The sequence below is a fragment of the Artibeus jamaicensis genome, unplaced genomic scaffold, assembly GCF_021234435.1.
Source record: "Artibeus jamaicensis isolate MK-2021 breed Jamaican fruit bat unplaced genomic scaffold, CSHL_Jam_final contig_519, whole genome shotgun sequence".
Taxonomy (NCBI): domain Eukaryota; kingdom Metazoa; phylum Chordata; class Mammalia; order Chiroptera; family Phyllostomidae; genus Artibeus; species Artibeus jamaicensis.
Window position 1 is genome coordinate 52,392,718 of NW_026521871.1, and position 24,286 is coordinate 52,417,003.

The 24,286-nt window shown below is 58.7% G+C and overlaps 1 protein-coding gene across 2 annotated transcripts in view; it reads left to right on the forward strand.

Moving 5' to 3' along the window:
- The window catches only part of LIMD1 (LIM domain containing 1), a 51,600-nt gene that overhangs the window by 5,472 nt on the left and 21,842 nt on the right, over positions 1-24,286 (forward strand). The window contains exons 2-3 of one of the 2 annotated variants that reach the window (XM_053669323.1): positions 18,600-18,701; positions 19,795-20,493. In XM_053669323.1, the coding sequence (XP_053525298.1) occupies positions 18,600-18,701; positions 19,795-19,958 (266 nt within the window). In that variant the 3' untranslated portion in view covers positions 19,959-20,493. Of the gene's footprint in view, positions 1-18,599; positions 18,702-19,794; positions 20,494-24,286 lie in introns of those variants that run through there. The other variant, XM_037129766.2, reaches the window with a different exon arrangement.

The following is a 24,286-nucleotide window of genomic DNA, read 5'->3' on the forward strand; positions in this document are numbered from 1 at the left end:
GAAGGATATCTACAGATACGGGGCTCTTGCCAGAGAGGGAGAGGCAGGCATGGTAACGGGTGCCATCAGTGGGAATTCTAGCCAGAACCAGAGCAGAGGAGGAGTTCGGGTTGGTCCTGTGGCCCCTTCCCCCGGCAGATGAAGGTGTTCCTGTGGCTGCTGTGGGCGGAGCTCATGAGTCCTGGCCTCCGCCTTCAAGACCGCTGAGGTCCCTTGATCTCTGGTGATTGACCCACCTGTCACCGGGGGCTCTTCTGGCACTTTCCATGGCTGTCTTTGTAGGTTTGGTACAGTATGGTCCTAGGGAGGCATTTCTCCCTCCGTCCTTCCCCAGGATTCCTCTTCGTATCTTTCTGTCCACGGGGAAAGAGTTAAGGACAAGCTTTGCTGCTAGGAGAACACCGTTTCCCGCCTTCCCAGGCCTCCTCTTGGACGACGTCACCGTCACCCGGGGACCACAGTGGCTTCCGTTTACACACCGCTGTTTACCCTGCAGAGGAAGTGAGGAGCACACTGTGCCTTTTGTTTAACCCTTCCCACCTTTTCCTCCACGGTGTCCGCTTGTCTTCCTCACGCCGGGCCTCTTCTCCGTCCAAAGGAAAATGACACAAACACACCCCCTGTCCCAGGCCGGGTCTCCTAGGGGCTGAGTTTGAGACAGAGCTCAGTGTGGGGGGTGCCCCTGGGACCCCTGCCTGCGGAGTGGGGGAGGGGAGAGTGCCAGCCCCCACGCAGGCCCGCAGCCCCGGCCGACCGGCTGCCCCCCAGGCCAGCGGTTCAGGAGTCCACCCGAACTCCTTCGGGAGACACCGCGCCGCGACTTGGGTCCAGGTGCCCATTGCTCTGCAGGTAAAGTTCTGATCCTGCGGCAACGTTTGTAAGTGGCACCCACGGCCTCAGTTCTGCCCGGCCAGCCCTGCGGGTGCACACCCGAGACGGGGACACCCAGCGCTTGGGAAACTGTGTCTCTTATGATTATTTTAGTGGACCGGGAATCGTCCCCTTAAAATCAGAAAGGCATGTGTGGTTTTTTTTTTAAGATTTTAATTAATTAATTATTTATTTATTTGAGAGGAAGGGAAGGAGAGAAGGAGAGAACATCTATGTGTGGTTGCCTCTCATGCATCCCCTGCTGCGAACTGGCCCGCAATCCAGGCATGTGCCCTGACTGGGAATCAAACCGCGATCTTGTGGTTCCCAGGCCCGAGCTCAATCCACTGAGCTACACCAGCCAGGGCCTGTTTTTTAACTTCGTATTGACATGTAACACACACGTGGTAGATGTTCACAGAGGGGGCGCACCCACGTGGCCTGCAGCCAGGTCGAGATGCAGGACGTGACCAGCACCCAAGAAGCCCCACTGTGCGCCTCTTGGAGTCACCACAAGCCTTGAAAGATAACCGTAGAAAGAAAGAAGTTATCAGAAAGATAACTTCTGAACGCAGCCATGAGTTTCTAAGCAACTGTATAATTTGAAGTAACTTCTAAAACCTTAAGTAAATTTTAAACCGTTTTGCAGCAGGTTTGGGGAGGAAGGGACAGTGTGTGAGTGGTCGGGGCTCAGCCCCGGCTGAGAGCAAGGGGGCGGCCACGTCAGCGGGGCCAGCTCCATTGTGCCCCCTGCGCTGTCAGCGCGCACTGGCGTGTGGCCGCTCCTGTGTGGTCAGCGGCCAGGGCTCAGACGCCACTGGTCCTTAGTGTCCTCGTAAGGGGCGGACTTGCCGTCATCCTTCCGCCCCATCCCTGTCTGCCAGCTCTGTCCACAGAGTCGCTCCTTCGGAGGTGTCATCAGGGAGAGGATGACCCAGCACCTGTACCTCCCTCACGGCGGTTCATCTGTTCCCTGACAACACGTCAGCAAAGCACGGTCAGGGCCCCAGCGCTGCAGGGAGGGACTCGGAGGGTCAGGCTCAGGCCATCGCACTTGGCAGTGACACCATGGTTCTCTGCCTGTGCCCCTGAGGCCCACGCGTGGGCGGTGCCCCAGCCCACGGTGCTCGCTGGCTCCAGCCCCCTCAGCCTCCTCTGCGACCCAGAGCTTCCGGTGTCCCCGCCCACCACAGGGCGCTTCCCGTCCCCTTCCCCAGCCAGCGTCCTGCTGGCCCGCTCCTGGGATGCCCCTCGGGGCCATGGGTCCTCAGCACTGGTGTGTCCTGATGTCTGCTTCTCACGGTGGCTGTCCGGTCCCATCGGGCTGTCTGCCTCTCAGGCTGCCCTGTCCCCCCGAGCGGACGGTGTTTCTGCTGTGTTCCTCTGGGACCAGGAAAGAACGTCCTGTCTCATCTATCTAGTTGTCCTGTTCTTTCCATTAGTAATCTGGAGCGTGAAACTGACCTTTACACGTGGCCATCCTCGCCAGAGATTTTGTTTTTTAAAAAGTTGTATTTCTTTACACGTGTTGATATATGACTCCGCACAGGAGACGGACCTGTGGGAGCCAGGCGCGCATCTGAGAGTGAGCACACCAGGCGTCCTGGGCCTGACCCTTCCAATGCCCCAGGGGTGACGCTGGGCAGGCCACTCGCTCTCTGCTGAGCTGGGAGCTTCACTCTTGAAATCCAGCAGCTGTGGCTGGGGGTGCACTCGAGCGCCTGGATTCTAGCTGGCCGAGGGGTGCAGAGCCGGGCAGCAGAGGTGTCGGCCACGGCGAGAGCCTGGGGAGGGGAGGGCTGCGCAGATCACCCTGCTTCCAGACCTCCACGGAACGAAAAGACGTCTTTTTAGTTGCCTTCCAGTCGTAAGTGGTAATCGCTGTACTTAAGATGTTCTGGAACATACATGCAACCACAGCAAGAGCCTTGGACCACTGGCATGGCTGCCGCCCTTGGAACAACCAGAACAAAACTCTTGACGATTTTTGGCAGAAGGTTGCCGTGCAGTGCTGTGGCCGGAGCCCGCTGGGATGCGGGACGAGGGACGTGTCGTGAGCTGTGGTTCTCGGCTCTCCAGCGAGACGCAGGAGCATTTTCTGGACTGGAGGCTGGTTGACCTGTGGAGAGTGTCTGATGAGAGCGAGAGTAGAAAGGACTAAAGATCTGAAGTAAACGGCCAAAGATGGGAGCCACTGTATTACACAGGCCGTGCAGACCCTCATTCCAGTTAAATGTGGGGTCCTCAGTGCGGGGATGCCCGAGAGTACCGGGCGCGGGGCTCGGTGACCCTGCTTTTCTGGCATGTCCCAGGCCCCCTCTTCTCTCCCTCAGTCCTGATCACTGGACTCGGGACAGTGGCCTTGGCGCCTGCTGACGCTGTTGGGCCCCCACACGGTGGGGGCTCAGTGCAGGTCTGCTGACTGGATGATGGGGCTGTGGAGGGGGAGGAGTGGGGATTTTTGGCTGGGGTGAGAGCTCTGAGAAACTTCAGCTAAAATTCATTGAATCGTTGCTCTGTGCTGGGCCCTTTTCAAGTGTCTCAGGGGCATCAGCTAGTCTGATCCTCCAAACGACCCTATTTCATGGTCCCCCTTTACAGAGGGGGAAGCAGAGGCACACAGAAATTAAGTAGCCCACCTGGGACGTTTATTAAAAGGGGCTTTGCTGAGTGTGGCTGCCGAGTCTGAGATTCTGATTCAAGTCTATGTGGCATCGAAGCTGTAGGAAGTACAGTGGCTTTCTGACAAAGGGAACTTCAGGGGCACTCGGGCCACAAGGTCATAGCTGAAGTCTCCCCCTTGGTCTGGTGGAGCAACAAGAAGGCAGGGCGAAGAGGCATGCCCGAGCCGGCTGCTGGAGCTGGACCCCACTCTAGGAGCTGGGGCCGGGCGCCCAGGTTGCTCTTCAGGCCAGAGGCCCTCCCTGCGGGGCATTGATGGGACCGTGGAGGTCGGGGGCACACACAGGGGCCATGCAGTGGCCTTGACTGCCCGCCACCCCTCAGTCCCCTGACTTCTCATGTTCCTCTGTAGGGTATGGGTTAAGACAAGGGGTGCTTGTGTGACACTCCCAAGTACTGTGGACACGGATGGGGGGGTGCCAGCTCACACTGTTCTTGGGGTCGGCCACGATGCCTTTGCCTCAGGGTCATGGTCAGGCCCTGGCTGTGTGTGAAGGTGCTTGAAACCAAACGCCGGCTGGAGCTGTGCTCAGAGTCCCTCTGGCAAACCGAACAGAAACCTTGCCTTCAAACAGCACGGGCACCCAAACTCTCCCAGGCCCGTCGCCCGCAGGACGGCCGGGATATTTATATCCACTCCAGGCCTTGTTTTTCATTTGTCCCCTCCCAGGGACACCAGCTGGACACAGAATGTCAGGGTCACGCCGGGAGGCTGGAGACTTTCTGCATGAGTGTTCTGAAGGGCATTCTTTAGGGTCCGAGGCCGGGTTATTTTCAGTCTGGAGAGCCCTGGCTTTGGACTTGGACCTGTGCCTTCCTCACCCTTCTGGCTCAGGGTCTCGTCTGCATGTGTCCGGGGAAGAGCCGGGGCTGCTTACTCCCTGTTGCTGGAAGTCTGTTGGGAGCATCCTGGGGGCTTTTCTCTTCCTGCACACATGTATTGTAGCACAGGGAAAGTTCTGGAAGCCTACCACGACGCTGTCTTACATCCAGTAGAAGGGGACTTGAGTTTAGCGTGGGTCTCCCTGCAGCAGATCCCAGGAGGTGCAGAGACTGGGTAATTTGAGGACCGAGTAGACAGGGCACCCCTCTAATAGGCCCTGAGTCTGGGTGGACCTGCATCCCAGCAGGTTCTGGGCTAGACAGCACATGACGACGGTCCATTCAGCGTGACCAGACAGCGGCGGGTTCGCCTGGCTTCCCGAAGCCCCTCTGGCCACAGCAGCAGCTTCCCTGTGCTCTGGGGGCTCCCACTAGCTGGGCCAGTGGTTTCCTTTCAGCTGGTGGAACCCTGCTGTGGCCCTGTGTGTTCACAGGACGATGGTCCCTGCTAGCCCACTGGGTGGCTTTGTGTCTGCTGAGATGTCGCCTGTTCCGCCCCCTCCCCCACCTCGGTTGGCATTTGCTTCCTGATGATGCAGTAGGCATTGAATGTAGGAGACTGGCTTCTGGCAGCCCAGCTGACCGCACCTGTCGCTGGGCCCCAGGGTGTTTGCTGACAGAGCTCTCCTCACCTTGACCTTGCTGGCGGCCTGGGGCTGCAGGCTGTGCCAGCTTGGGCACATGGCTTCCCCTTCGCACCTCAGTTCCTCTCCTTACGGGGAGCGGGTGTCCTGTGCTTGTTATAATTCTGTGTGCTTTCCATGCTGCGGGGTTCGGGGCCGTAGGCTGGGAGGAGGCTCCTGGCTCTGGGGTGACCGTGTTTAGGGGCCAGGACCTGCTTCAGACACTGTGTGCGTGGGGGTGTGTGTGTGTTTGAGCTGAACTTGGAAGAGTAGCCGGCAACAGAGCAGAGAAGCCTGGGGGAGTCGAGGGCGGGAAAAACCGCGAGCAAATGGACACACCCCCGGGCAGCAGGCAAGTAGATGGTGCTGGCAGGCCCCCTGGTGAGGTCATCGCGTCCCCACCCAGGTGACACAGAAGTGTCCTCCTCCCACCAATACTGCTTGGTCATCGTTGGTCTGGCTCATGGAGTCGAAACTACATCCTTTGGGGAACACAATTTAAGCTCTATGATAAAGTGGCCCCTAAGAAATTAAGAAAATGAGGAAATAAAACCAAACACTGAATTAGTGATAAGATTCAGGATAGGACTCGAGTTGCCTGGTCTGTAGAAGGGACTCATGGACAGTTTGTGGAATGACTGGACCGTGTGTGTTCATGATGTCAGGCCATTGGATTGAATAATTGAAAAGCCTTGGCCACAGTGTGGCCGTTTGCCTTGCCTTCATGGGCTGAGCCATGGAGACAGTGAGGGGTCTGTGTCGGTCACTGGTGCTGCCCAGGGCCCGGGGCAGTGCACTGTGGGTGCTCAGGAGGTCCCCAGTGAATGAAGAGTGGAGGCCATGCTGGTGGAGGAAGGGGGGACAGTCCCTGACTCCCTTCTGAGTGGGGTGTCGCTACCATGTGTGCTAGGGAGGCCAGCATACCGGGCCAGCTGTCCTTGGCCGTCACCCTGAGCAGGAGTTCCTCAGATGAGCTCTCCCATGTGGGTAGAAGGTGCCCTGGGTGGCTGAGGAATGGAGGGGCCGGAGGAGGTGTGGGCGCCATGGTTTGTCTGGGTCTGCAGGGCTTGGGGCCCAGCTCACCTAAGTCCTGTGGGGGTTGAGGGGGGCAGGGAGACGGCGGGGAGACGTGCTGGCCCACACACGTGTTCCCATCTGAGAAGACATTTGCATTACTCGAAAGTCAGAATTTGAGTTGCTGTTTGTGTGCATGAAAAGCCACATACGCGTGTGGGCTCCGGGTCCGCCGAGGCTGGGCCTGCCCTGGCCATACTGCCCACCTCCGTTTCCCCATCAGGCAAATGTGGGCATGGTCGTTGGGACGGCTCAGCACGGTGTGTGTCCCGTGCGGGAGGCACCAGCCACAGGGGCTACCGAGCACATCAAGGTGTGGCCAGTCCGAATCTTTTATGTTTTTTTATGTCAGCTTTATGTTTAAATGAGAATCCTTTGGGTATGCTGCGCTGAGTAAATCTATTACTAAATTAGCATCACCCGTGTTCACTTTTTAAGTGTGGCTCCGTGGAAATGGAAAATCGAAGATGGCTTGCATCGATTTTCTGTCGGCAGGGGCTGAGCTGTGTGTGGCTCTCAGAACGGGGTGTGGCACGTGGGGCGTGCTCACCGTGCAAAGCACTGAACAGTGACGATTTGCTCAAAACTGTCAAAGCCGCCCCATTTCGGCCCATCTGAAAGCCGAGCCCCATTGACCCGTTCAGATCCAGGAGCGCGTGAATAAGACGATTCTGATTTGTCCAGGGGAGAGGGTATTATTACCGCCCCCCACACCCCACCGCTGCTGTAGCCCCCCCCCCATAGTGTGCCCCCTGAGGCTCGTGTGCGCTCTGACGGAGGAAGAAGACACTCCGGGGCCCCAAGCTGGTGTCCGTGTGTGGCATGACCTAGCAGGTGGCCGCGTAGCTGAGCCAACTTTCCAGAACCTTAAAAACACACTCTGTTCAGCGAGTAGGAGCAGAGCATCCAGAGGGCCGCCCACCCCCTCACTGTAGTTAGAGAAGTGAAAATCGCTGTTTCCTGTCCAGAGAAGCGGGAGGGGCCCCTCGGGGATTTGGCTCCTCTGGGGCCCCAGCTGACAGGCTGCCCACACCCTGCACCTCTGGCCGGGCCCTGGAGGTCTAGGGCGGCTGTGGGGGAGGGCGGCTGCGACGGGGTGGCTTTCCGGGCAGCGTGCAAAGACCCCATTGTCTGGGGCCTGCTCTGTGCAGCGGAGACTGTCCTCTCGGGTGGCCGGGCTGACACAGGCCCTTTGTTGGCCTGCCACCAGGGTCAGTTTTGGAGCTGGCAGCCCTGTGTCCGCCTGTGGCCCGCCCATGGCTGCTGCCTCTCCAGGTTCCCCCGGGGCTGACAGTGGTGTGTGGCTTGGGGGCGGCGGGAGAGGCAGCTCTACCGGAGGCGACAGTCCTCGGGGGTGAGTGGCAGGAGGAATGGGCGGGGCTGCTGCTGGGTAAACAGGTGGGCCTCAGCCCAGCTGTGCGCCTGGGGCTTCTTGTGTCCCCACTGGACCCTCCAGGCTTTTCTGATGGTCACCAGCCCAACCCCATGCAAGGGGAGAGGTTCTGGATCCCTGCCTTCCCATGGAAGGAGCGTTGAGGAATTTGTGGCCGTGTGTTAAGAAAACTTACATTGACATGCAGTGAACTGTTTAGTTCCATGAGTTTGGACAAGTGCATGCACCGCCATAACCCCCACTCCTCGCCCGGTGTAGAAAGTTCCAGCCCAGGAAGTTCCCTCGCTCCTCTTCCCAGCCAGCATCCGCCCCAGACAACCACCGCTCCGGTTTTTTCATGTTTTTATTTGTGTGCCGGTTCTAAGAGATTATATGAGTGGATTTGTGAGGCATTCGTGTGTAGTTGATCATCTTATTCATATTCTATGTGTGCATTTGCTGAAATGTATCTGTAAGCCCCAAATCAGAGGCAGCTCTGGGGCGAGCCTTTGGGGACCTGCGTGGAGCCGTGATAATTTGGAGTCACCCACCTGCAGGTGCTCCAGCCGAGGTCTCGGGGTGACGCGGCACCTGCCCGTTCCAGCTCTCGCGCTCGACACAAGTGTCCTCTTCGTGGTCTTTTTGGTGCCGCGGTTTTTGCATTTTTGTGCCTTTTGCTGGCGATTTCTCAGTGTTAAGTGGCCCCCGTGAACACTGCTGACGTGCTGCCTGGGTCCGTCCCTGAACGTAAGAAGGCTCAGACATGTCCTCCGGAGAAAGTGTGCGTGTTCCGTACGCTTTGCCCGGGCGTGAGTCCCAGAGCCCTTGGCGTGAGTTCAGTGCTCATGCAGCAGCAGTACGTACCAGAGGAGGTGTCGGAAACACAGACCAAATGTTACGTGTGGATTGGCTGGTGAGAGCCTGACCGGAGGCTCAGGGGGGACCCAGTTTCAAATTTCCCCTGGGAGCAGCGGTTCAGGGTTCGCTAACTCGGCATTTGTGGTGACTCGGTGGACGGTAGCTGCAGGGGACAGCAGCTGCAGGGGACAGCGGGGATCTCCTGTAGGACCGCAGCCAGGCCTGTCAGTCACTGCATCCCATGGTGTGAAGGCGTCTAAGGCCTTTTCTCTGCTGTCACTGCTTCTACGGACGGTGCACCGAAGTGCCGTCTTCTCTACGCCGTCAGCGACAGCTGTTACCACATTTCATCTCTCCAGTGGGTCAGTGACAAGTGGCAGCCCACCTTTGTATTTGACTCCTGGCCAGGTGGCCCATTTTTCCCAGTGCAGATTGGCAGTTCCTAGTTCAGGTTAGAGCTGAGAAGGTGAATGGGCCTCTCAGTGGAGAGACCCATGACACCAGAAGGGTGAGCCCCAGCAGCTGCAGGAGATGGTGGGGGCTGGGGAGCAGGGCCTGCCGGGGAAGACCGTGAACTCTTTTCTTCCTTCAGGGAGTAGCGGGCAGGGCAGGAGCAGTGCCCTGGGCAGCGGGGAGCCTAGCTCGGCTTGCAGCGATGGGGAAATTGCGATAGAAACTTCCTTTCCCACTGCAGTGGAGTGAAGCCTTGGTCGGTTTTGAGCAGCTTGCAGAGTGGAGAAAGCAGACTGGCGCAATGACCTCAGCGCCCAGAATGGCCTTGAATACTTCCGTTGTGGCTTGCTGAGAGTTCGCCCCCTGCCTCGGGAACTACAGGGAGAGGGGCAGAGGTAGGGAGGCCCAGGGTGCCGGGCTTTCAACCTTGGCCGCACCTCAGCAGCCCCTGCGATGGTCTGCCCCCCCCAATGGAGACCCCACCCCTGGAGGTCATGGTGGGCATCTCTACCGACTCCTACAGCCGGTCGGGAGAAGTGCCCGTCTGCGTGTGAGGCAGGAGCCCGGCAGCCATGGCCTCTGGGGTTTTTGGGGGGGCTTCTAGTGGGGCTTGGAGGAAGACCATTGCTGGGGGCATCGGTCCAGCTCCGCCCCGGCTCTTGGCCCCTCTTCTGGAACCTGTCCACTCCCAGAGCTGCAGCCCTCCGCTGACCAAAAGCCTCGCTCCACCTGTGTCTGGAATAATCCATCCAGATGTGTGCCAGGCAGACCTGGCCCCTCCCAGCCTGCTCCCAAAGGCTGGCTGAGCGCCTAGCCTGTGCCTCAGCCCCTTTCAGCACAGTAGGTGGTTGATGGCTGTGTGACCCCCCCGCCATGGTTCACTGCAGGGGGCAGAGCTGAAGAGGCTGCCCCTCCATGTCCCGTGAAGCGGGGTGCAGCTTCAGGTCAGAGCGGAGAGAGGAGTCCGGGACAAGCCCGTGTGAGACAGGGGTGCAGGGCTCACCCACTGCCTACCTGATGGAGCCTTTATATTTCAATCCTTCTCACAGCTACGAAAGACCCCGACTTGGTCATCACCCAGCTGGCCATCCGCAGGGCAGCTGTGTGTCCAGTTGATGGGCGGGGGTGGGGGGTGGGGGGCTGCAGGGTTCTCAGGGATCCCCATGAGCAGGAGCCGCGCTGCAGCTGCACCTCACGCCGGGGCTGCTCGGCTGGCCTCCTGGGTGCCGCTCGCCTTTGCAGGGGTGGGGAAGGCGCCACGGCCCTCCGGCCAAGTTAACGTTTGGCTTCAGGTGCGCAGAAGATAATTTAATACCAATTTGGGATAACGTTTGTCTTGCCCAGGGAGTGCTGCCCAGGCCTGGCCTCGGGCGGGGGGCAGGGAGGGAGTCTGCGTTCGATCACTTTCGCTGTCATCGGCTCTCAGATAGTCTTCCTGCCGAGGTTGGGGACCCAGAAGTTGTAGGAGGCCGAGTGGGCTCTGTCCCCCCAAATTGTGAGGTGGTCCCCACTTTGCCCGTCATGTGTGGTTGAGGTCCCACCGATGCTGTTCCTGGGAAGAGCTGCCCCCGCTTTAAACACTTCCACAGCCGCCGCTGTACCGGAGAGAGGCGGGCCAGCCCGGGCTGTGCTTCACCAACGCCGTTAACGTGGAGCCGAAACAAGGGTGCTGGTGGCAGTGACAACAGTGATAACACAATGTCACCTTCCCTCAGGAGTAAAACTTCCCGGCGGGTACTTGTGGTGGGTCGAAAGCTTTTGGGAAGTCCTGCAGTAACATGACATTACAGTTGAGTCGCCGCGTGAGCGGGCTGGGCACGGCACCCAGTTTTCCGTCTCTGTCACGTGGAGGTCTGGTTAGACTCTGACAGCTGCCCGGCCCGGCTCAGAGAGTCACTTCCCATCCCCTCCCGTGTCCCAGGGGTGCCCCTGGGCCTTCTTTGCACCCAGCCCCTCCTCCCTGCAGCCCCGAGGGCTCACTGCTGTCACGTGAATCACCCCACAGTTGTGCCCAGGCCTCTGACCTTCCTGTCTCTGCACCACCTTCTGGCACCTTCTCCTCAACCTGGACGGCCCCCCTGCCACAGCTCCAGCTTTCGAATGCATTTGGTGCTGCTTTGGCACCTTCTGTGTGTGAACGCTCTGCTTTCCTTCTGTTGGTGGGGGCACAGACAAGGCGCCAGGCCCGGGCCCTCCTGGGTTTATCCTTCCATCGATGGGGGGAGACACGCAGGACCAGCTCCTCCTCGCAGGAAACCGCAAACCTGGAAGGAGAGGTGGGCGGGGCCTGGATCGTCCCTGGCGGCCCTTTGCCTCCCGTTGCACAGCTTTCAAACCAGGAAGCTGCCCGTCCTCCTTGGCCTTCCCTGTGGGAATATCATGATGATTAAAAGAGCCCCGTACAGCCACTTTGAAGACAGTTTGGCGGCTTCTTACAAAACAAAACATAAGCTTCTCATACAACCCAGGGCTCCTGCTCCTTGGTATTTACCCAAATGAACCAAATACCTGTGTCCACACGCAAACCTGCCCGTGGGCGTCTGCAGCAGCTGTGGTCACAGTCGCCGAAAACTGGAGGCCAGCAAGAGGTCATCTTCAGTAGGTGACTGGATAAGCAAATGTGGACCAGCCAGGCAGCGTTGTTCAGTGAAACAGAAATGGACTATCGAGCCAGGAAAAGACACAGGGGGACCTTAAACGTATGTGACGGAGTGAGCGAAGCCACTGCAGGATCCCGACAGCGTGGCTTTCGGGAGAAGGCACAGCTGTGGAGACAGTGAGGAGACCAGGGGTCGCCAGATGCCAGAGGAGAGGGCGGGACGTGTAGGCAGCAGGCGAACAGAGGATTTCTGGGGTGGCGGAAGTTCCCCGTGTGACGTGACCGTGGCAGACCCCTGTCCTCGTGGGCTGGTGCAGACCCTCACGGAGAACACCTGGAGTGGACCCTCAGGTAGGCGGTGGACCAGGGGCGCAGGTGCATCACTTCTAACACACGTGCCGCCCGGTGGGGGGTGTCGAGCCTTCGGGCGGAGGGCGTGTGGGAAACCTGTGTACGTGTGCCGCTCAGTTCGCTGTGAACCTGAAACTGCTTCAGGAAGTGAGTTCTGCTGGAAAAGGTGCCGGAAGGAGCAAACAACCGAGACTCCCTACCCCAGCTATTGATGATTGGCGACCTTTCAAAAACTCACCCAGTCTCCCGAGGTCCCCAGGTAACCCTGTGGGGCAGAGGGCCACACACACACTTTCTGCGGGGGTCCCTCCCTGCCGTGACCTCCAGGCCACATCTCCGGTGCAGGGAGGGGGCTTGGCATCCATCACAGGCTGCAACCAAGAGAGGGCTTGGCTCCCACCGGTGAGCTGGTCTTTATGGATCTGTTGGTGCTCCCAAAGTGTGGGAACGTCAAGTGTTGAGTCCTTTGGCCATTTCTCCCTGACTCCCTCTGCCCCTCTCATGAGTGCAGTGGGGTGGGCACGGTGTACAGCCAGCCCGACTTGGGGCCTTCTGCTGAATCTTTGAACCTCAGCTGCTTCTTTAAAGGAAGATGCTACCGGTTTTGTAGGGTTATTGTTAAGTGAAGAAACATATCAATTGTGTGGCCTGGTGCTCGGTACATAAGACATTTAGTAATTCCCACGAAGGTTAGAGTAACAGGGACTGGATCGACCTCCTGCCCGAAACAACCATAAGAACACAAACAACGCAAAACACAGACAAAAAGTGTGAACCAAAGGTTTTCAAGACACCGGGCATCAGGCAGTGAAGGACAGTGAGTTTTGAGAGCCAGGCAGGAAACGAGGCAAGCACTGGGGTTGCCGCAGCCCCCTGCCCGGGGCGAGGGTCCAGACTCGGCACATGGCGGAGAGGCGAGGCAGAGCCCGCAGGCCCTGGAGCTGCAAAGCATCTGGGAGTCTGGGGAGACTGCGGCAGCGGGAGTTCACAGGACCCCAGCGGAATCTTTGCGAAGCAAGTGTTTGTTAAAGGACTTGTGTCCCAAATAGATAAGAAGTTCTCGTAACTCGGCAGTAAGAAGGAAGAAGGGCAAAGGATTTGTACAGACACCAAAGAAGAAGTGGGGTGGCAGATGCACCCACGAAGAGCTGCTCAGGCACATGTTCAGTGGCGCGTGCTGGCAAAGACGGGAGGCGGGACAGAGTCCTGGTTAAGTGCCACTGGGAACGTGAGGTGGCAGACTGGCCTCTTTAGTGAGCAGTTCGGCAGTTTCTTATGGAATTAAACATAAGACCCAGCCGTTCCACTCCAAGGTCTTTATGCAAGAGAAAAGGAAATGCATGTCCGTACAGATACTTGGACACAAACAGCTCTGTTTGTAACAGCCCCCAGCTGGAAACAAGTCTGATATCCACCAACAGGGGGCGGCTAAACCAATTGCAGTCCCGCCGAGCGTTGGAATACTACTCAGCAGTGAAAAGGAATGAGCGTTGGAATACTACTCAGCAGTGAAAAGGAATGAACGCTGGGTGTATGCGGCAACATAGGAGAATCTCAAAATAATCATGCTGCGTGGAAGCCAACAGGTTAAAAAAAAAGCACACTCTACAGTCCACTGATGTGACCTCTAGAAAATGCAAGCCGACCCGTGTTGACAGAAAGCGGAGCCGAGGCTGCCTGGGAAGAGGAGGAGGAAGGAAGGGAGGACTTGGCAAAGGCACGGGCGCATGTGCCATCTCTGGGGACGGTGGATGTGGCCACTGCCTCGCCCGTGGCGATGACATCTGGGTAGAAATGCCAGCTGTTGTTCACGTTGACCACGTGCAGCGGGTCACATGTCAGGTCCACTTCCCCAAACCCGTCGGTGGAAAGGTCGCCCGGCACAGTCTGGAGAACGGTCTGGGGGCAGGAAGTCCCGCTGCGGGGGCGGAAATGCCCACTCTTCCTCTCCGCTGTGAGTTTGGTTGCTTCTTCCCTCCCTTCCCCCTGGGTTTTGAGCGTGTGTTATCAGAGTCCCGAGTGAGAACACACTCTCACTTTCCCCCGTTGGGGGTCATTTTTAGAGTCCTGTAGCCGAGGGGCCACGGGGAAGCAGAGGTGTCGAGCCGCCTCTCTGTGCCTCGGCCGCTCACAGTCACGACACACCTGACACCTGCTGTGCGGTTCCCCCCACGCCGGACGGGTCTCCACGCCGGCCAGGGGCCCCGCAGTTCAGTTCTGACGCCATGTGGAGTTAGCGTTGACCCCACGTCAAACTGTCCCCTGTCCCGCTGCTGGTGCCAGTCGCAAGTGCAGGTTGTCACGTGTGCTTCTGACTGACTGGCTGGCTGTGCTGGGGCTCCCGAAACTCCCTCCTGGGGCTTCGTTATTTCCTGTAGTGCCTAGAGCTCAGGGCGAAGCGTATGTCTCCCAGTTGGTTGTAGAGAATGTGATAAAGGAATCAGGCGAACAGCCGGGTACCGAGGTCCACAGGCGAGTCCGGAAGGGTCTGGTCACAGGAGCTCCTGCCCCGTGGAGGGGGCGTGCCACCCTCCCAGTGTGCGGGTGTGTCCCCCAGCCCTGAAGCCCACTCTGAGCCTGCACGTTGAGGGTTTTGGGGGAGACCCCCTGGTGTAGGCCCATCGTGGACTCCTTCCCCAGGCCCCCTGCCCTCCCCGGGGGTGGGTGGGGCTGCAGGTACCAAGCTGTGCTCATGGCTTGGCCTTCCTGGGGGACCAGCCCCAGTCCAGGAGCACACTCAGAATCGCCTCCTGAGAACAAAAGATGCTCCTGTCACCCAGGAAATTGCAAAGGGTTTAGGGACTCTGTGTCAGAACTGGGGTCACAGACTGATACACACATTTCTTATTGTTTCACAAGCCTGGGTCTCTCCCGAGGCCACTCAGCAGGGCCCTGGATGAGCTCGGTCAGCCTGGCAGACTCCGGTTTCCTGGCTGTCTAGGTGACCGTTTCACGAGGGCAGGGCCAGAGTGCGGTCCCTTTGCTCACCATCCTACTGTGTGTGGAGAGAGCCTGGCTCGGCGTGAGCAAGAGAGAAGCTTTTGTGGGGTGCATGCTGCATCCGCAGTGGCCCTGGCGGACGGGCAGGAGGAACCGGGGGTCCACATGACGGGAGCTTGTGGTTGGGGTCCTGATGGGAGGTGGGCCAGGAGACCTGGGACGGGGCTGGTCTTGGGTCCGGATCCCTGAGCAGGGGTGAGGAAGGAGCTCCCTGTTTTGGGGGGGCCCGTACGTGCAGCTGGAATAGTCGCATCTGCCGACCAGACGGGGAGAACAGGACCTTGGAGTTAGAGCCTGGGCTCAGATTCTCTCTCCCGATGCTGCCGGTGGTGTGATCCCCAGGTGACAGCATCTTCCCTTCCAGAACTTGGGTTTCAGAAAGGGGCGTTGGCAGCGGCTCCTTTTCTGGAAGCAAACTCCCAGGTAGGAGTCTGGTAGGTGCGTTTTTTCCTAGACTGTGACATTGACTTTAAGTGATTTTTCTCTTTCTTACCAAAGGAAGAATCAATCTGTTTCCTGCCCACGTGGTTCTTTTCTGTCCACGTACCACAAACCGCAGGGATGAAATACTTTCCTACCTACGTGGCTTCTTATGGGATCTTCCTGGCTCTGGCTGGTGGTCCTTCCTTGCTTTGTATCTGTGCGAGGCAGCCACATGCTGGGAAAGGATGCTGGCTGCTTAAGGACCAGCCCACCACCACAGTAAGAAGGGGGAGGGGCAAGGTGGAAGTCAGTAGGTCACGGCCCCCAGATGAAGAGGAAGCCAGAAGACAGTGTCCTCCGCCGGCCGCAGCAGGGGCGGAAGGCCTGACGTCAAGAGATAAAGTCACAGGAAGCCTGGGAAGCCTGGCGGTTGCATCCACTCGAAGGTGCTGTCCATCCTGCCGTTCGCTTTACCAGCAGGAGCCAGTCAGCTGCTCTGACCTCAGTCCCCAAACCCAAACTAGACGAGTTCGTGCCTCCACTCGGAGCTGGCAGCCTCCTGCCAACCGTGGGCTTTTTCTTCCTGCGTCCCTCCTTGGCAAGCTGTCTCGAAGGCCGGTCCTCCCCCTGTGCTCACCGGGGCACAGTGGCCGGGCTGACCATGCCCTCGGCTCACACGGCTACTCAGCCCTTTGCGGTTACATTTGTGCGGTGGGTTCAGCAAAGAGGCCACGGCACTCAGCAGGGAAGAGGTGGGGCTGCCCTTGGGGGTGGCCTTGCTCGTGCTGGTGAGCTGGGTTCTGTCCAAGCAGTTGAGCACCCTGCGGCTGCTGCGTGATGAGCCAGCCTTCACCACTTGGTGTCCAGGTCTAGAGTCAGGTCAGTGGGGGACTTGGGACGGGGTGGGCTGGAAATGGACCTCGGGCTCCCCGAATAGGCTAGTCAACACCACGCCATTACTTGACGTGTGGCATTTTTCAGGGGCATCTTCCTCCATCACCACGTTTGAGTCAGCCACAGTCAGCTCTCAGCGATGTCCGTGTAACCTGTTTCTGTATTCACATGTTTGCTGAAGACCTACTGGGTGCACTCTGTCAGTGCCTGCCAGTGTTCAGAGAGGAATAAGACTCTGAATCTCTGTAACAGACACTTACCAGGGGGATGGACATGGGTACCCCAGGTACAAGGGGACGAGAGGGAGAGGACAGGGTGGTACGTGGGGCTACACAGGAAGGGATTCAATCCGGCGGCGCTTGGCGGGGCCTTTGCAGAGGCCACAGTCAGGGTGCGGCCTCACTTTGAAGGCATATGCACCTCGCACAGTAGGTGCTTAGTCCATCGGCAGACGTGCCAGTGTGTTCGCTTTCACGTCCCCCGGCCTGCTCCAGTGACCAGACCTCCGGGTCCCAGCAGCGGCCGCCCCTGGAGGGATGAGCCCGCGGAAATGAGCCTTACGGAGGAGGTGTCACGGCAGGACCCTGCCATCCTCACGCTGACGTCCCTGCTGACTGTCGCAGCTCCGAGCGTGTCCAGAACCAATGTCTTTCCGGATGTTGGAGCAGCCTAAGTTGTACGTGAAATTATCAGACGAGAGTAGGTGCTGATACCTCTGAGTTCCTTGAGGTTTTGCACTTCGTGCCGTGGGGGGCACGCCACTAGCTTGTGCTAAGTGCAGAACACCAGCTGCCCTGCGGTCTCGTCCTGCACACCTGCACACGTGTGCACACGCTTGTACATGCATACACACAGGCGATTTCACAGCAAATAAAGAGAAGGTGGGAGGTTGGATTGACGGGTGTTAACAGTGATGGAATTGCGATGATGGGTATATGGGGGTCCCTGTATGATTCACCTTTTCTGCACACTTGAAAATTTTTCTTCACGTCGAAACCGAAGAACTACAAATTGTGTTGTTTAGGGTTTTCCGTGAACAAAGTCCCTGAGAGTAGGTTCCTAGGGCAGCGCCATACCGTCCCTGCAGACGGCCTCGCTCGCTCCTCAGGGAGCCCAGCGGGGCGGCCCGGGGGCCCCGGCCCAGTGCGCTCTGTGTGGACACACTGCTGGCTGGCGTGAGTGCATCCGTGAGGGGTGTCGGCTGGGACTCCCGCCAACAGTGGCGGTGGCGTAGTCCGTGTGTCAGCTTGGGGCGATAGGTGCTCAGGAGAACACAGGGCTTCCCACCCTGCAGCAAAGGGCTGGCGAGTTTCTGCCCGACTGATGTGCACCAGAGTCGGAAGGGGCCACACCCCTGCCGACCAAGTTCAGGAGCCGGTACCCGGAGAGCCTCAAAGGGCCCACCTTGCGTGCAGGCCACTCCTTGCCGAGCGCAGTAGCGTGACTGTCATCCTTTCCATTTACACGCCCATTTCTTGAGCATCTGGCAGAGGAGGGGCCCCATGCTCAGCTCTCCTCGTGTGTCCCCAGGCAGCCCTGAGCAAGGCTCCCGTCACCCCAGTGCGTGGGTGACCCCAGATGGTGGCGTAACTCTTCAAGCCTGGGTCTTTCGGAGACAGCGTTGTGGTCGAGGTAGACAAAGTCTTCAGAACTCTTGGTTTGCAAAGCAGCCTTTCCTGCCACTCCGGCAGACTCCGGCAGACTCCGGCAGACTCCGGCAGACGGGCAGGGCGTGTGGGACGCACCTCCCTTTCCTGATGAAGGACCGATGCTCAGAGAGCTTCCCAGGTTCGCTCCAGCCAGGTGGGAGGCGACCTGGCTCTTTGACTTCTGGTTCCCCGTGTTGCCTCAGACTCAGAGGGCGGGAGGGATGGGGGAGACCTGGAGGACGGGAAGGAGCAGAAGGTGGGCGTGGGGTGCCAGTCAGGGGGGCCCATGAGCAGGGAGGCTAAGAGCTCAGATCCCAGGGTGGGGGTCATGTTTGGAGGTGAGGCGCCAGGTGATGGGGGGCAGGAGAGAGCACCTTTGCAGACTGCTGGACCTGAGGCTGGGGGCCTGGCACTTGTGTAAGAAGCAAGGATGGTAAACCCTAGTTGGTGGTTCGCACTGAGAATTAAAGGAAATCGTTTACCTGAAATCTTGCGATCTGTGGGCTTGGCGTGTTGCAAGCACAGCGTGGGGCTTTGGACGTTGTCTTAGCCACGGTGGGGGACTCTGAGAGCTTTGGGCAAGGGGGCAGGTAGGTGGGCAAAGTGGAGGTGTGTGGAGTGGAGGATGGCAAGTGGGGAGCAGCGCCTGGCTCCCAGCCTGGTGGCTGTCCCCTGCCATTGGAAACCCTGACCCTTGAACAGCTGGGGGAGGGAGAAAGTGTGAGACAAAGAGACTTTTCAAAGGAGTAGCCGTGGGGCTTGGTGAGGAGCTGCTTATGGAGAGGATTATCTGGCTTTGTTCGTGGGCTTTTGATGACCCAGTTCACACTGCTCCTTCCCGACTCACCGGTGTGCTCTCGCCCCTGCAGGTACCTGTGTGAAATGCAGCAAAGGGGTGTTTGGGGCCGGCCAGGCCTGCCAGGCCATGGGGAACCTCTACCACGACGCCTGCTTCACCTGTGCGGCCTGCAGTAAGTGTGTGCGCGGGGAGATGGGGAGGGCGGTGGGGGCGGAGAATGGGGGAGAGGGAGGAGCCTCCATCGTGGAGACACTGGCCCCCGGCCCTCCTGCGGGGGCCCCCCCGAAGGGACGGTGCCCTCTGGAGCAGGGTTCCGTGCCGCCAACACAGGGCCCGTCCCTGGGGACCGATCACAGAGCACCGGGGGCTGCCCCGGGTGGACGAGGGTGGTCAGTCGAGTGTCTTCAGAGGGATCCCCGATAGCGTCAGGTCTGTGATGCCTGTCGGAGGCGTCTGAAGAGTGGGAGGGGGGAGCACAGGGAGTTACCATCGTCTGCCCGTCATCGTCGGCCCGACGGCGGGGGGCCGCTCAGAGACCCCAGGGTGGCTCGGGGCCCCTCCCACACTCCGACTCCAGGCTTTGATTTGAAGGCTGCTGTGTGAGTGTGAGGTGGGTGTGCTCACCCCTCACACGTGGCGGTGCCCAGCAGCACACCGTGGGCATCTTCACCCTCCTCTGGTGCAAGTGTTGGGACCGAGGCAGGCAACACGGGGGCTGGGCCTGTGCCCAGCTCCGCAGACTTCTCACCGGCCTGATGGCCACCACAGTGGACAGATTCTAACGCGTTTGCCAAGTCCTGCCAAGTCAGGAATTGTGTTCATTTCGCCGTCTCTGCCAAAGGTCAGTTTCAAGGAGCATTGTTGGAAAATGTCCCTCTGATGTCCTCCAATTCTGTACTGAGGCTAGTAGCTGTCAGATAACAGGGGACATTACAACCAACCAAAGGGGACAAAGGGGCCGAATCGCCTGGCCCCGCGGTTCTCCGTCTTGGCTGCTCGTGAGCATCACTGGGACCATGAGAACTGGCCGCGCCCCAGCCGCCATGAGCAGCAGAACCAGGAGCCTGCAGGTGGAATTTCTAGAGCAGGGCAAGTGTACAGCTCAAAACTCTTCAGACGACTCCCGGGTGGCCAGGGCTGAGCACCCTGGCGGGGGGCCAGGCCCCCCCTTTCAGAAGTCTGGAGGAGGGCGGGAGGGGCTCGCCTGGAGCTGGCGCGAGGCACAGCCCTGGCGGCCCCCTGACTCCCGATCTGTGGGGAACCAGGTGGCCACGGACCTGCCTCCTCACCTGCCGAGCCTCGATGGCCAGGCTCGAAGCCTCCCGGGTCAGTCCTCACTGCGGCTTCCTGTGGAGCGTGTGCCTGGGAGTGTGCGGTTTGTGCGGGGACCAGTACTGACCTTCGTAGGGAGCAACTGTGGGGACTTTGAAGCAGATCCAGCGTCTCCTGAGCATCCTGGGCGGGAAAGCTGTCTGGTTTCTGGGGCCCGGGGTCCCCGGTCCCCAGTCCCTGGGCCTGGTCGTGTCTCTGAGCTGCGTCACTCTATCAGACGGCAGCATGTGTGTTTCTTGTCTGTGACAACGAGGACCGTCTGGTGCAGAGGCGACAGACTCTCGCCCCATGGGGGTCGGACCACTGTTGGTCTCGTGTCTGTTTAGCACGTTGATTCCAGCAGTTCTGGCGGCCACACTGCGCGGTTCCCTGCAGACTCCCGGCCACAGCATCTCTCTGGTTCTCTCACTAGTTCATGAGTGAAATAAAGTCTGTGACACGTGTTTCTGCCGTAGCTACAAGACTTATGATCACCTTCTTTTCGGAATTACCTTTGACTTTTGGCTGCTGCCAAAATACGTCTTAATATTGGCTCTGTCTCCCAGCACAACAAGAAAATACTAAGTAGAAGCCGTTTTTCTTCTCAAGCAGTTATTTGCACTAAGAAAGTGGTTGGGGAAAAACAATATTAATAAGTCCGTTGGTTTCACCTGTGGCTCCATCACTAGCTCTGGATTTCTTAATGGTTGAGTTTATCTTGCTTCAAACTATGCCAAGCACAAAGACTTAAGGAAGACGGCTGGTCTGGGAGGGTGCTGGTCCGGCGTTCAAGGCCCTTGTGGTCTGGTCCCTGTTGCTGCTTCCTACTAATTTATGAAGTCAGACTGAATTTCCCTCCCCACACCCACGTCTCTGAACACACAGCACCCTGGAATCTCCTCTCCCGACTCCGCGGGTTTAGGTTCTGACCAGCCTGCAGGACACAGCTTGAAGGCTGCCTCTTCCAGGAAGCCTTCCCTGTTCCCCCAGCAGGAAGGAGCCACTCTCCTGGACCTGCCCTACCCTGCTGGCTCATTGGCACCCTCATACTGACCGTGAACCACACTCTGTGACTCCACCCCAGCCCCCCAGGCCCCAGAGCGAAGCTGCTGAAGACCCCCGGGACCGGGACTCCCTCCGGAAGTGGGTGCCGTGCATTCCTGGGTGCTGCGGCTCCCACATACGCGCCTGGCGTGTGCAGACACAGCTTGCTCTGCACGCAGACGGAGCAGTCGGAGCCCAGGCACGTGTCTGAGCAGCTTCACGGGACACTAGAGGTCATTTGCCTTTGCTCGGGTGACTTATTGCTGCCGCGTACCTGCTTGCAGCAGAAGTGGGGCCCGGGGCACCCCCAGGCCTGGCTCTGCAGGTCCTCGAGTCTGGCTGTGATCTCGGCGTGGAGAGGACAGCACAGCTGGGGCCGGGTTCCTCCACGCTTCCCCTCCTCGCTGGTGGACTTGGAAACGGGGGCCCAAGAGGGCAAGGAAGTTCTCAAGTTTGAAAACCTAGGGGGCACCAGAATCCAGGCCCCCCAGTCTAGACGAGGCTTGTGTGGCCCCATTTTCCTGGCTGGCCAGTGTGTGTTTATGAGTGTGTGTGTGAGTGTGAGTGTGTGTGTGTGAGTGTGTGTGTGAGTGTGTGAGTGTGTGTGTGTGTGAGTGTGTTCCTGTTTCCCCCATTTCATTTACGATGGCAGTTGGAGGCATATGTTCCTGTCGGCACGCACACGCACATGCACACACATACACACACACACACTCACTTCTTGGGTTGCACTAATAATTTATGAAAACAACGTGCCGGGACCTTGTCAACTCACACCTGCTCCAAGGCAAGGCCAAGGCCAAGACCTGACTGGTCTGACTGGTAGAGACACTGCGCCTCTTGTAGGTTCAGACAGTTTATGACTCGCACAGACAAGGGAACGAAGGACATGCGAGCGTCCTGGGTCCTTGTCCCACGCACCCAAAGGGATGGCACAAGAGGGGCCCCGATGACGGTTGTGGGGCGCTGAGCAGCCAGTCCCGGACGCGGCCCCACATCTCATCAGAGAGGAGACGCTGTCTCATCTCAGTGACAGGCACCCGGGGAGGGAATTAGCTGCTCTTACAGCCTCCAGTCCTCGTGGGTCCTGGGAGGGTCCCAGCGTTCCCACTCAGGCCTTCTCCTCCGTGGGCGGTGCAGGGTCTCCAGGGCCTCTCGGCAGTTCCCTGCTGCCCACAAGAAGCACCAGTGTTCAGTCCAGTCGTTTTTAGCTCTGAGACCAGCCTGGCAGCCACAGAGAAAGGTGTAGAGGCAGAATCCTGTCCTGTTACTGTAACACGGTGTTTCACTAGTCTCTTCCCTTCCAGGCTTTGTCCGAATGTATACAAATTGGTACACAGTTTCTCCAAAGTTTCAGTGATTATAATCATAGCATATAAAGTGTATCCTTTTTGATTTACTCTTTTGTATAAACTCGCCCACGCCTCTGCAGTCTTCATAGTAATCATTGGGACCGTTACCTAGTAACCAAGGGGGTCCCAGTGGTTTTGCTGCCCTGAGCTCATTGGATTCCAGTCTGTTGGTTATCGCCCACGGGCGCAAATGTCTTTGTGCAAGCATCTTTTTTCCCTCTGCTGAATTGTTTCCTTGGTGTTCGCTCCCAGAAGTAGCTTCCGGGTGCAGTGTGTGGGCGTTTCTGTGGTTTGTTAAAGTGCTCTTCTTTCCCTGCAGGCAGCGGGTGTGTCTGGTTGCCGTGGAGATGGGCGCTGTGGCCCTCCCTTCTTCCCCCGCAGTCCTGTCCACCCACTGGACTGTGCCGAACTCGGCGCTCTCAGGAAGCCCCGTGGAGTGGGAGGGAGGGTCCTGGATAGCGCAGACCTGGCCTGGCTGGCAGCCACCAACACTGTGTCTGGACACCGGTGTCAAGTGGCCTGTCTGAGGAGATGCTGGCGCCCGCCTATGGCTTCAGAGAGGTGGAATGAGAAGGAAGAAAGTGTGCAGGCCTTGTGGGGTCAAGTGGAGTCCTTGTGGGCACCTTCCAGGGTAGATAGATGATGAGGGACAAGCAGGCAGGGCCGTGTCCATACTCCAGGGTGGCGTCAGGTCAAGCGTGGGACTCTGTGCCTTTTGTAGAGACTGATGGACGTCCGTCCATCTGTCTGTCCCGGAGTTCGGGTGAGACCTGTTTGCCGCAGGTGGCCCGTCTGAAGGAATTGGCAGGCGACGGCCCAGATGAGACTTTCCATGTGTTTTCCTGCCCCTGGGCTCAAGGAGCACGGGGTGCCCAGGTCCTGAGGGTGGGGGATTGGGCGCAGGGGGTCCGCACTGACGGAATGTGCGCCTGGTGCTGGTCTGCACTTAGAGAAAGGCCATCGAGGGCCAGACGGGGCCCATCCAGGGGACAGTGCTGGGATGTGCACGTCCAGGCCAGAGCTGGTGACCTTCAGAGCAGTGACCCAGCACTTACATTCCTGGGTGGTGTGCACTGTGACCCGCCAGCTGTACTTTGGGAAAAAACCCAGCGGAGTTAAGAAGTTGTGCTGCTGCCCATCCCACCTGCCAAACGGCAAACATCTGTGTCTGTTAAGGACCGTGCGTGGGTTTTAGAGTGAGATCACCCCTTTAGACCCCGTCAGGGGCGGTTCTGAGTCGGTGGGCAGCCTGCACCCAGGGCACCAGGAAGGTGCCACTTGTTCCTTCGGCAAATGGAGCAACTAGGAACAGGCCCAGCAGCGGAACGGAGGTTCCCATGGAATCGGCCTGTGGCTGGCGGCTCCTCCTGCAGGGAGTTCCAAAGTGCAGGAGGGCTCTCGTCCGCTGCTGGGTTTTGCTGGGTTTTGCCTACGAAGTCTGAATACCGCCCCTGAAATCCTGTTTGCCTTTGTCGCTGACTTTGAAAATGCTCGGAGTCTCAAATGCTGGAGCCTGTGAGGGCCTCCTTCATTCACGGCAGGCCTGCATCCTTCGGACAGTCATCACGGCGCCCCCAGGGATGGTCAGGCCTCACTCCGCATCATCGCTGTCATCGCCGGGCAAAATGAGGCAACGCTAAAGCAAAATGAAGCAACAGTAAAGCATTGTATCAGTTGCTGAGCTAATTGATACAATGAAGCGATGTTACCTGAGGACCTGCTGCAGTCCGCGGGTGAACTTTGTAGCTCCCTGTCAGCCGGCCCGCTCCGAGCCCTCCGCCCACGGCACAGTCCCGTGACTGCAGCGTCCTCATTGCCCTCCTTTTACAGATGGGCAGAGGCGAGTTTAGTTTGCTGGCGGTTGGCTCCATGGCAGTTAGGTATGGTGGTCGGCACATGGTGGAGCCCAGGACCGTGCGGGCCCATAGCCCTCGCTGTCAGTCACTATATTGTCACTTTTGTGTAGAGAGAGATTGTGTTGAAGCAAGGGGCTGGCTCTGGGGTCTGCCCTGACTTCTCAGGTCCAGCTGCCGCCTGGGGGCTGTGTGAC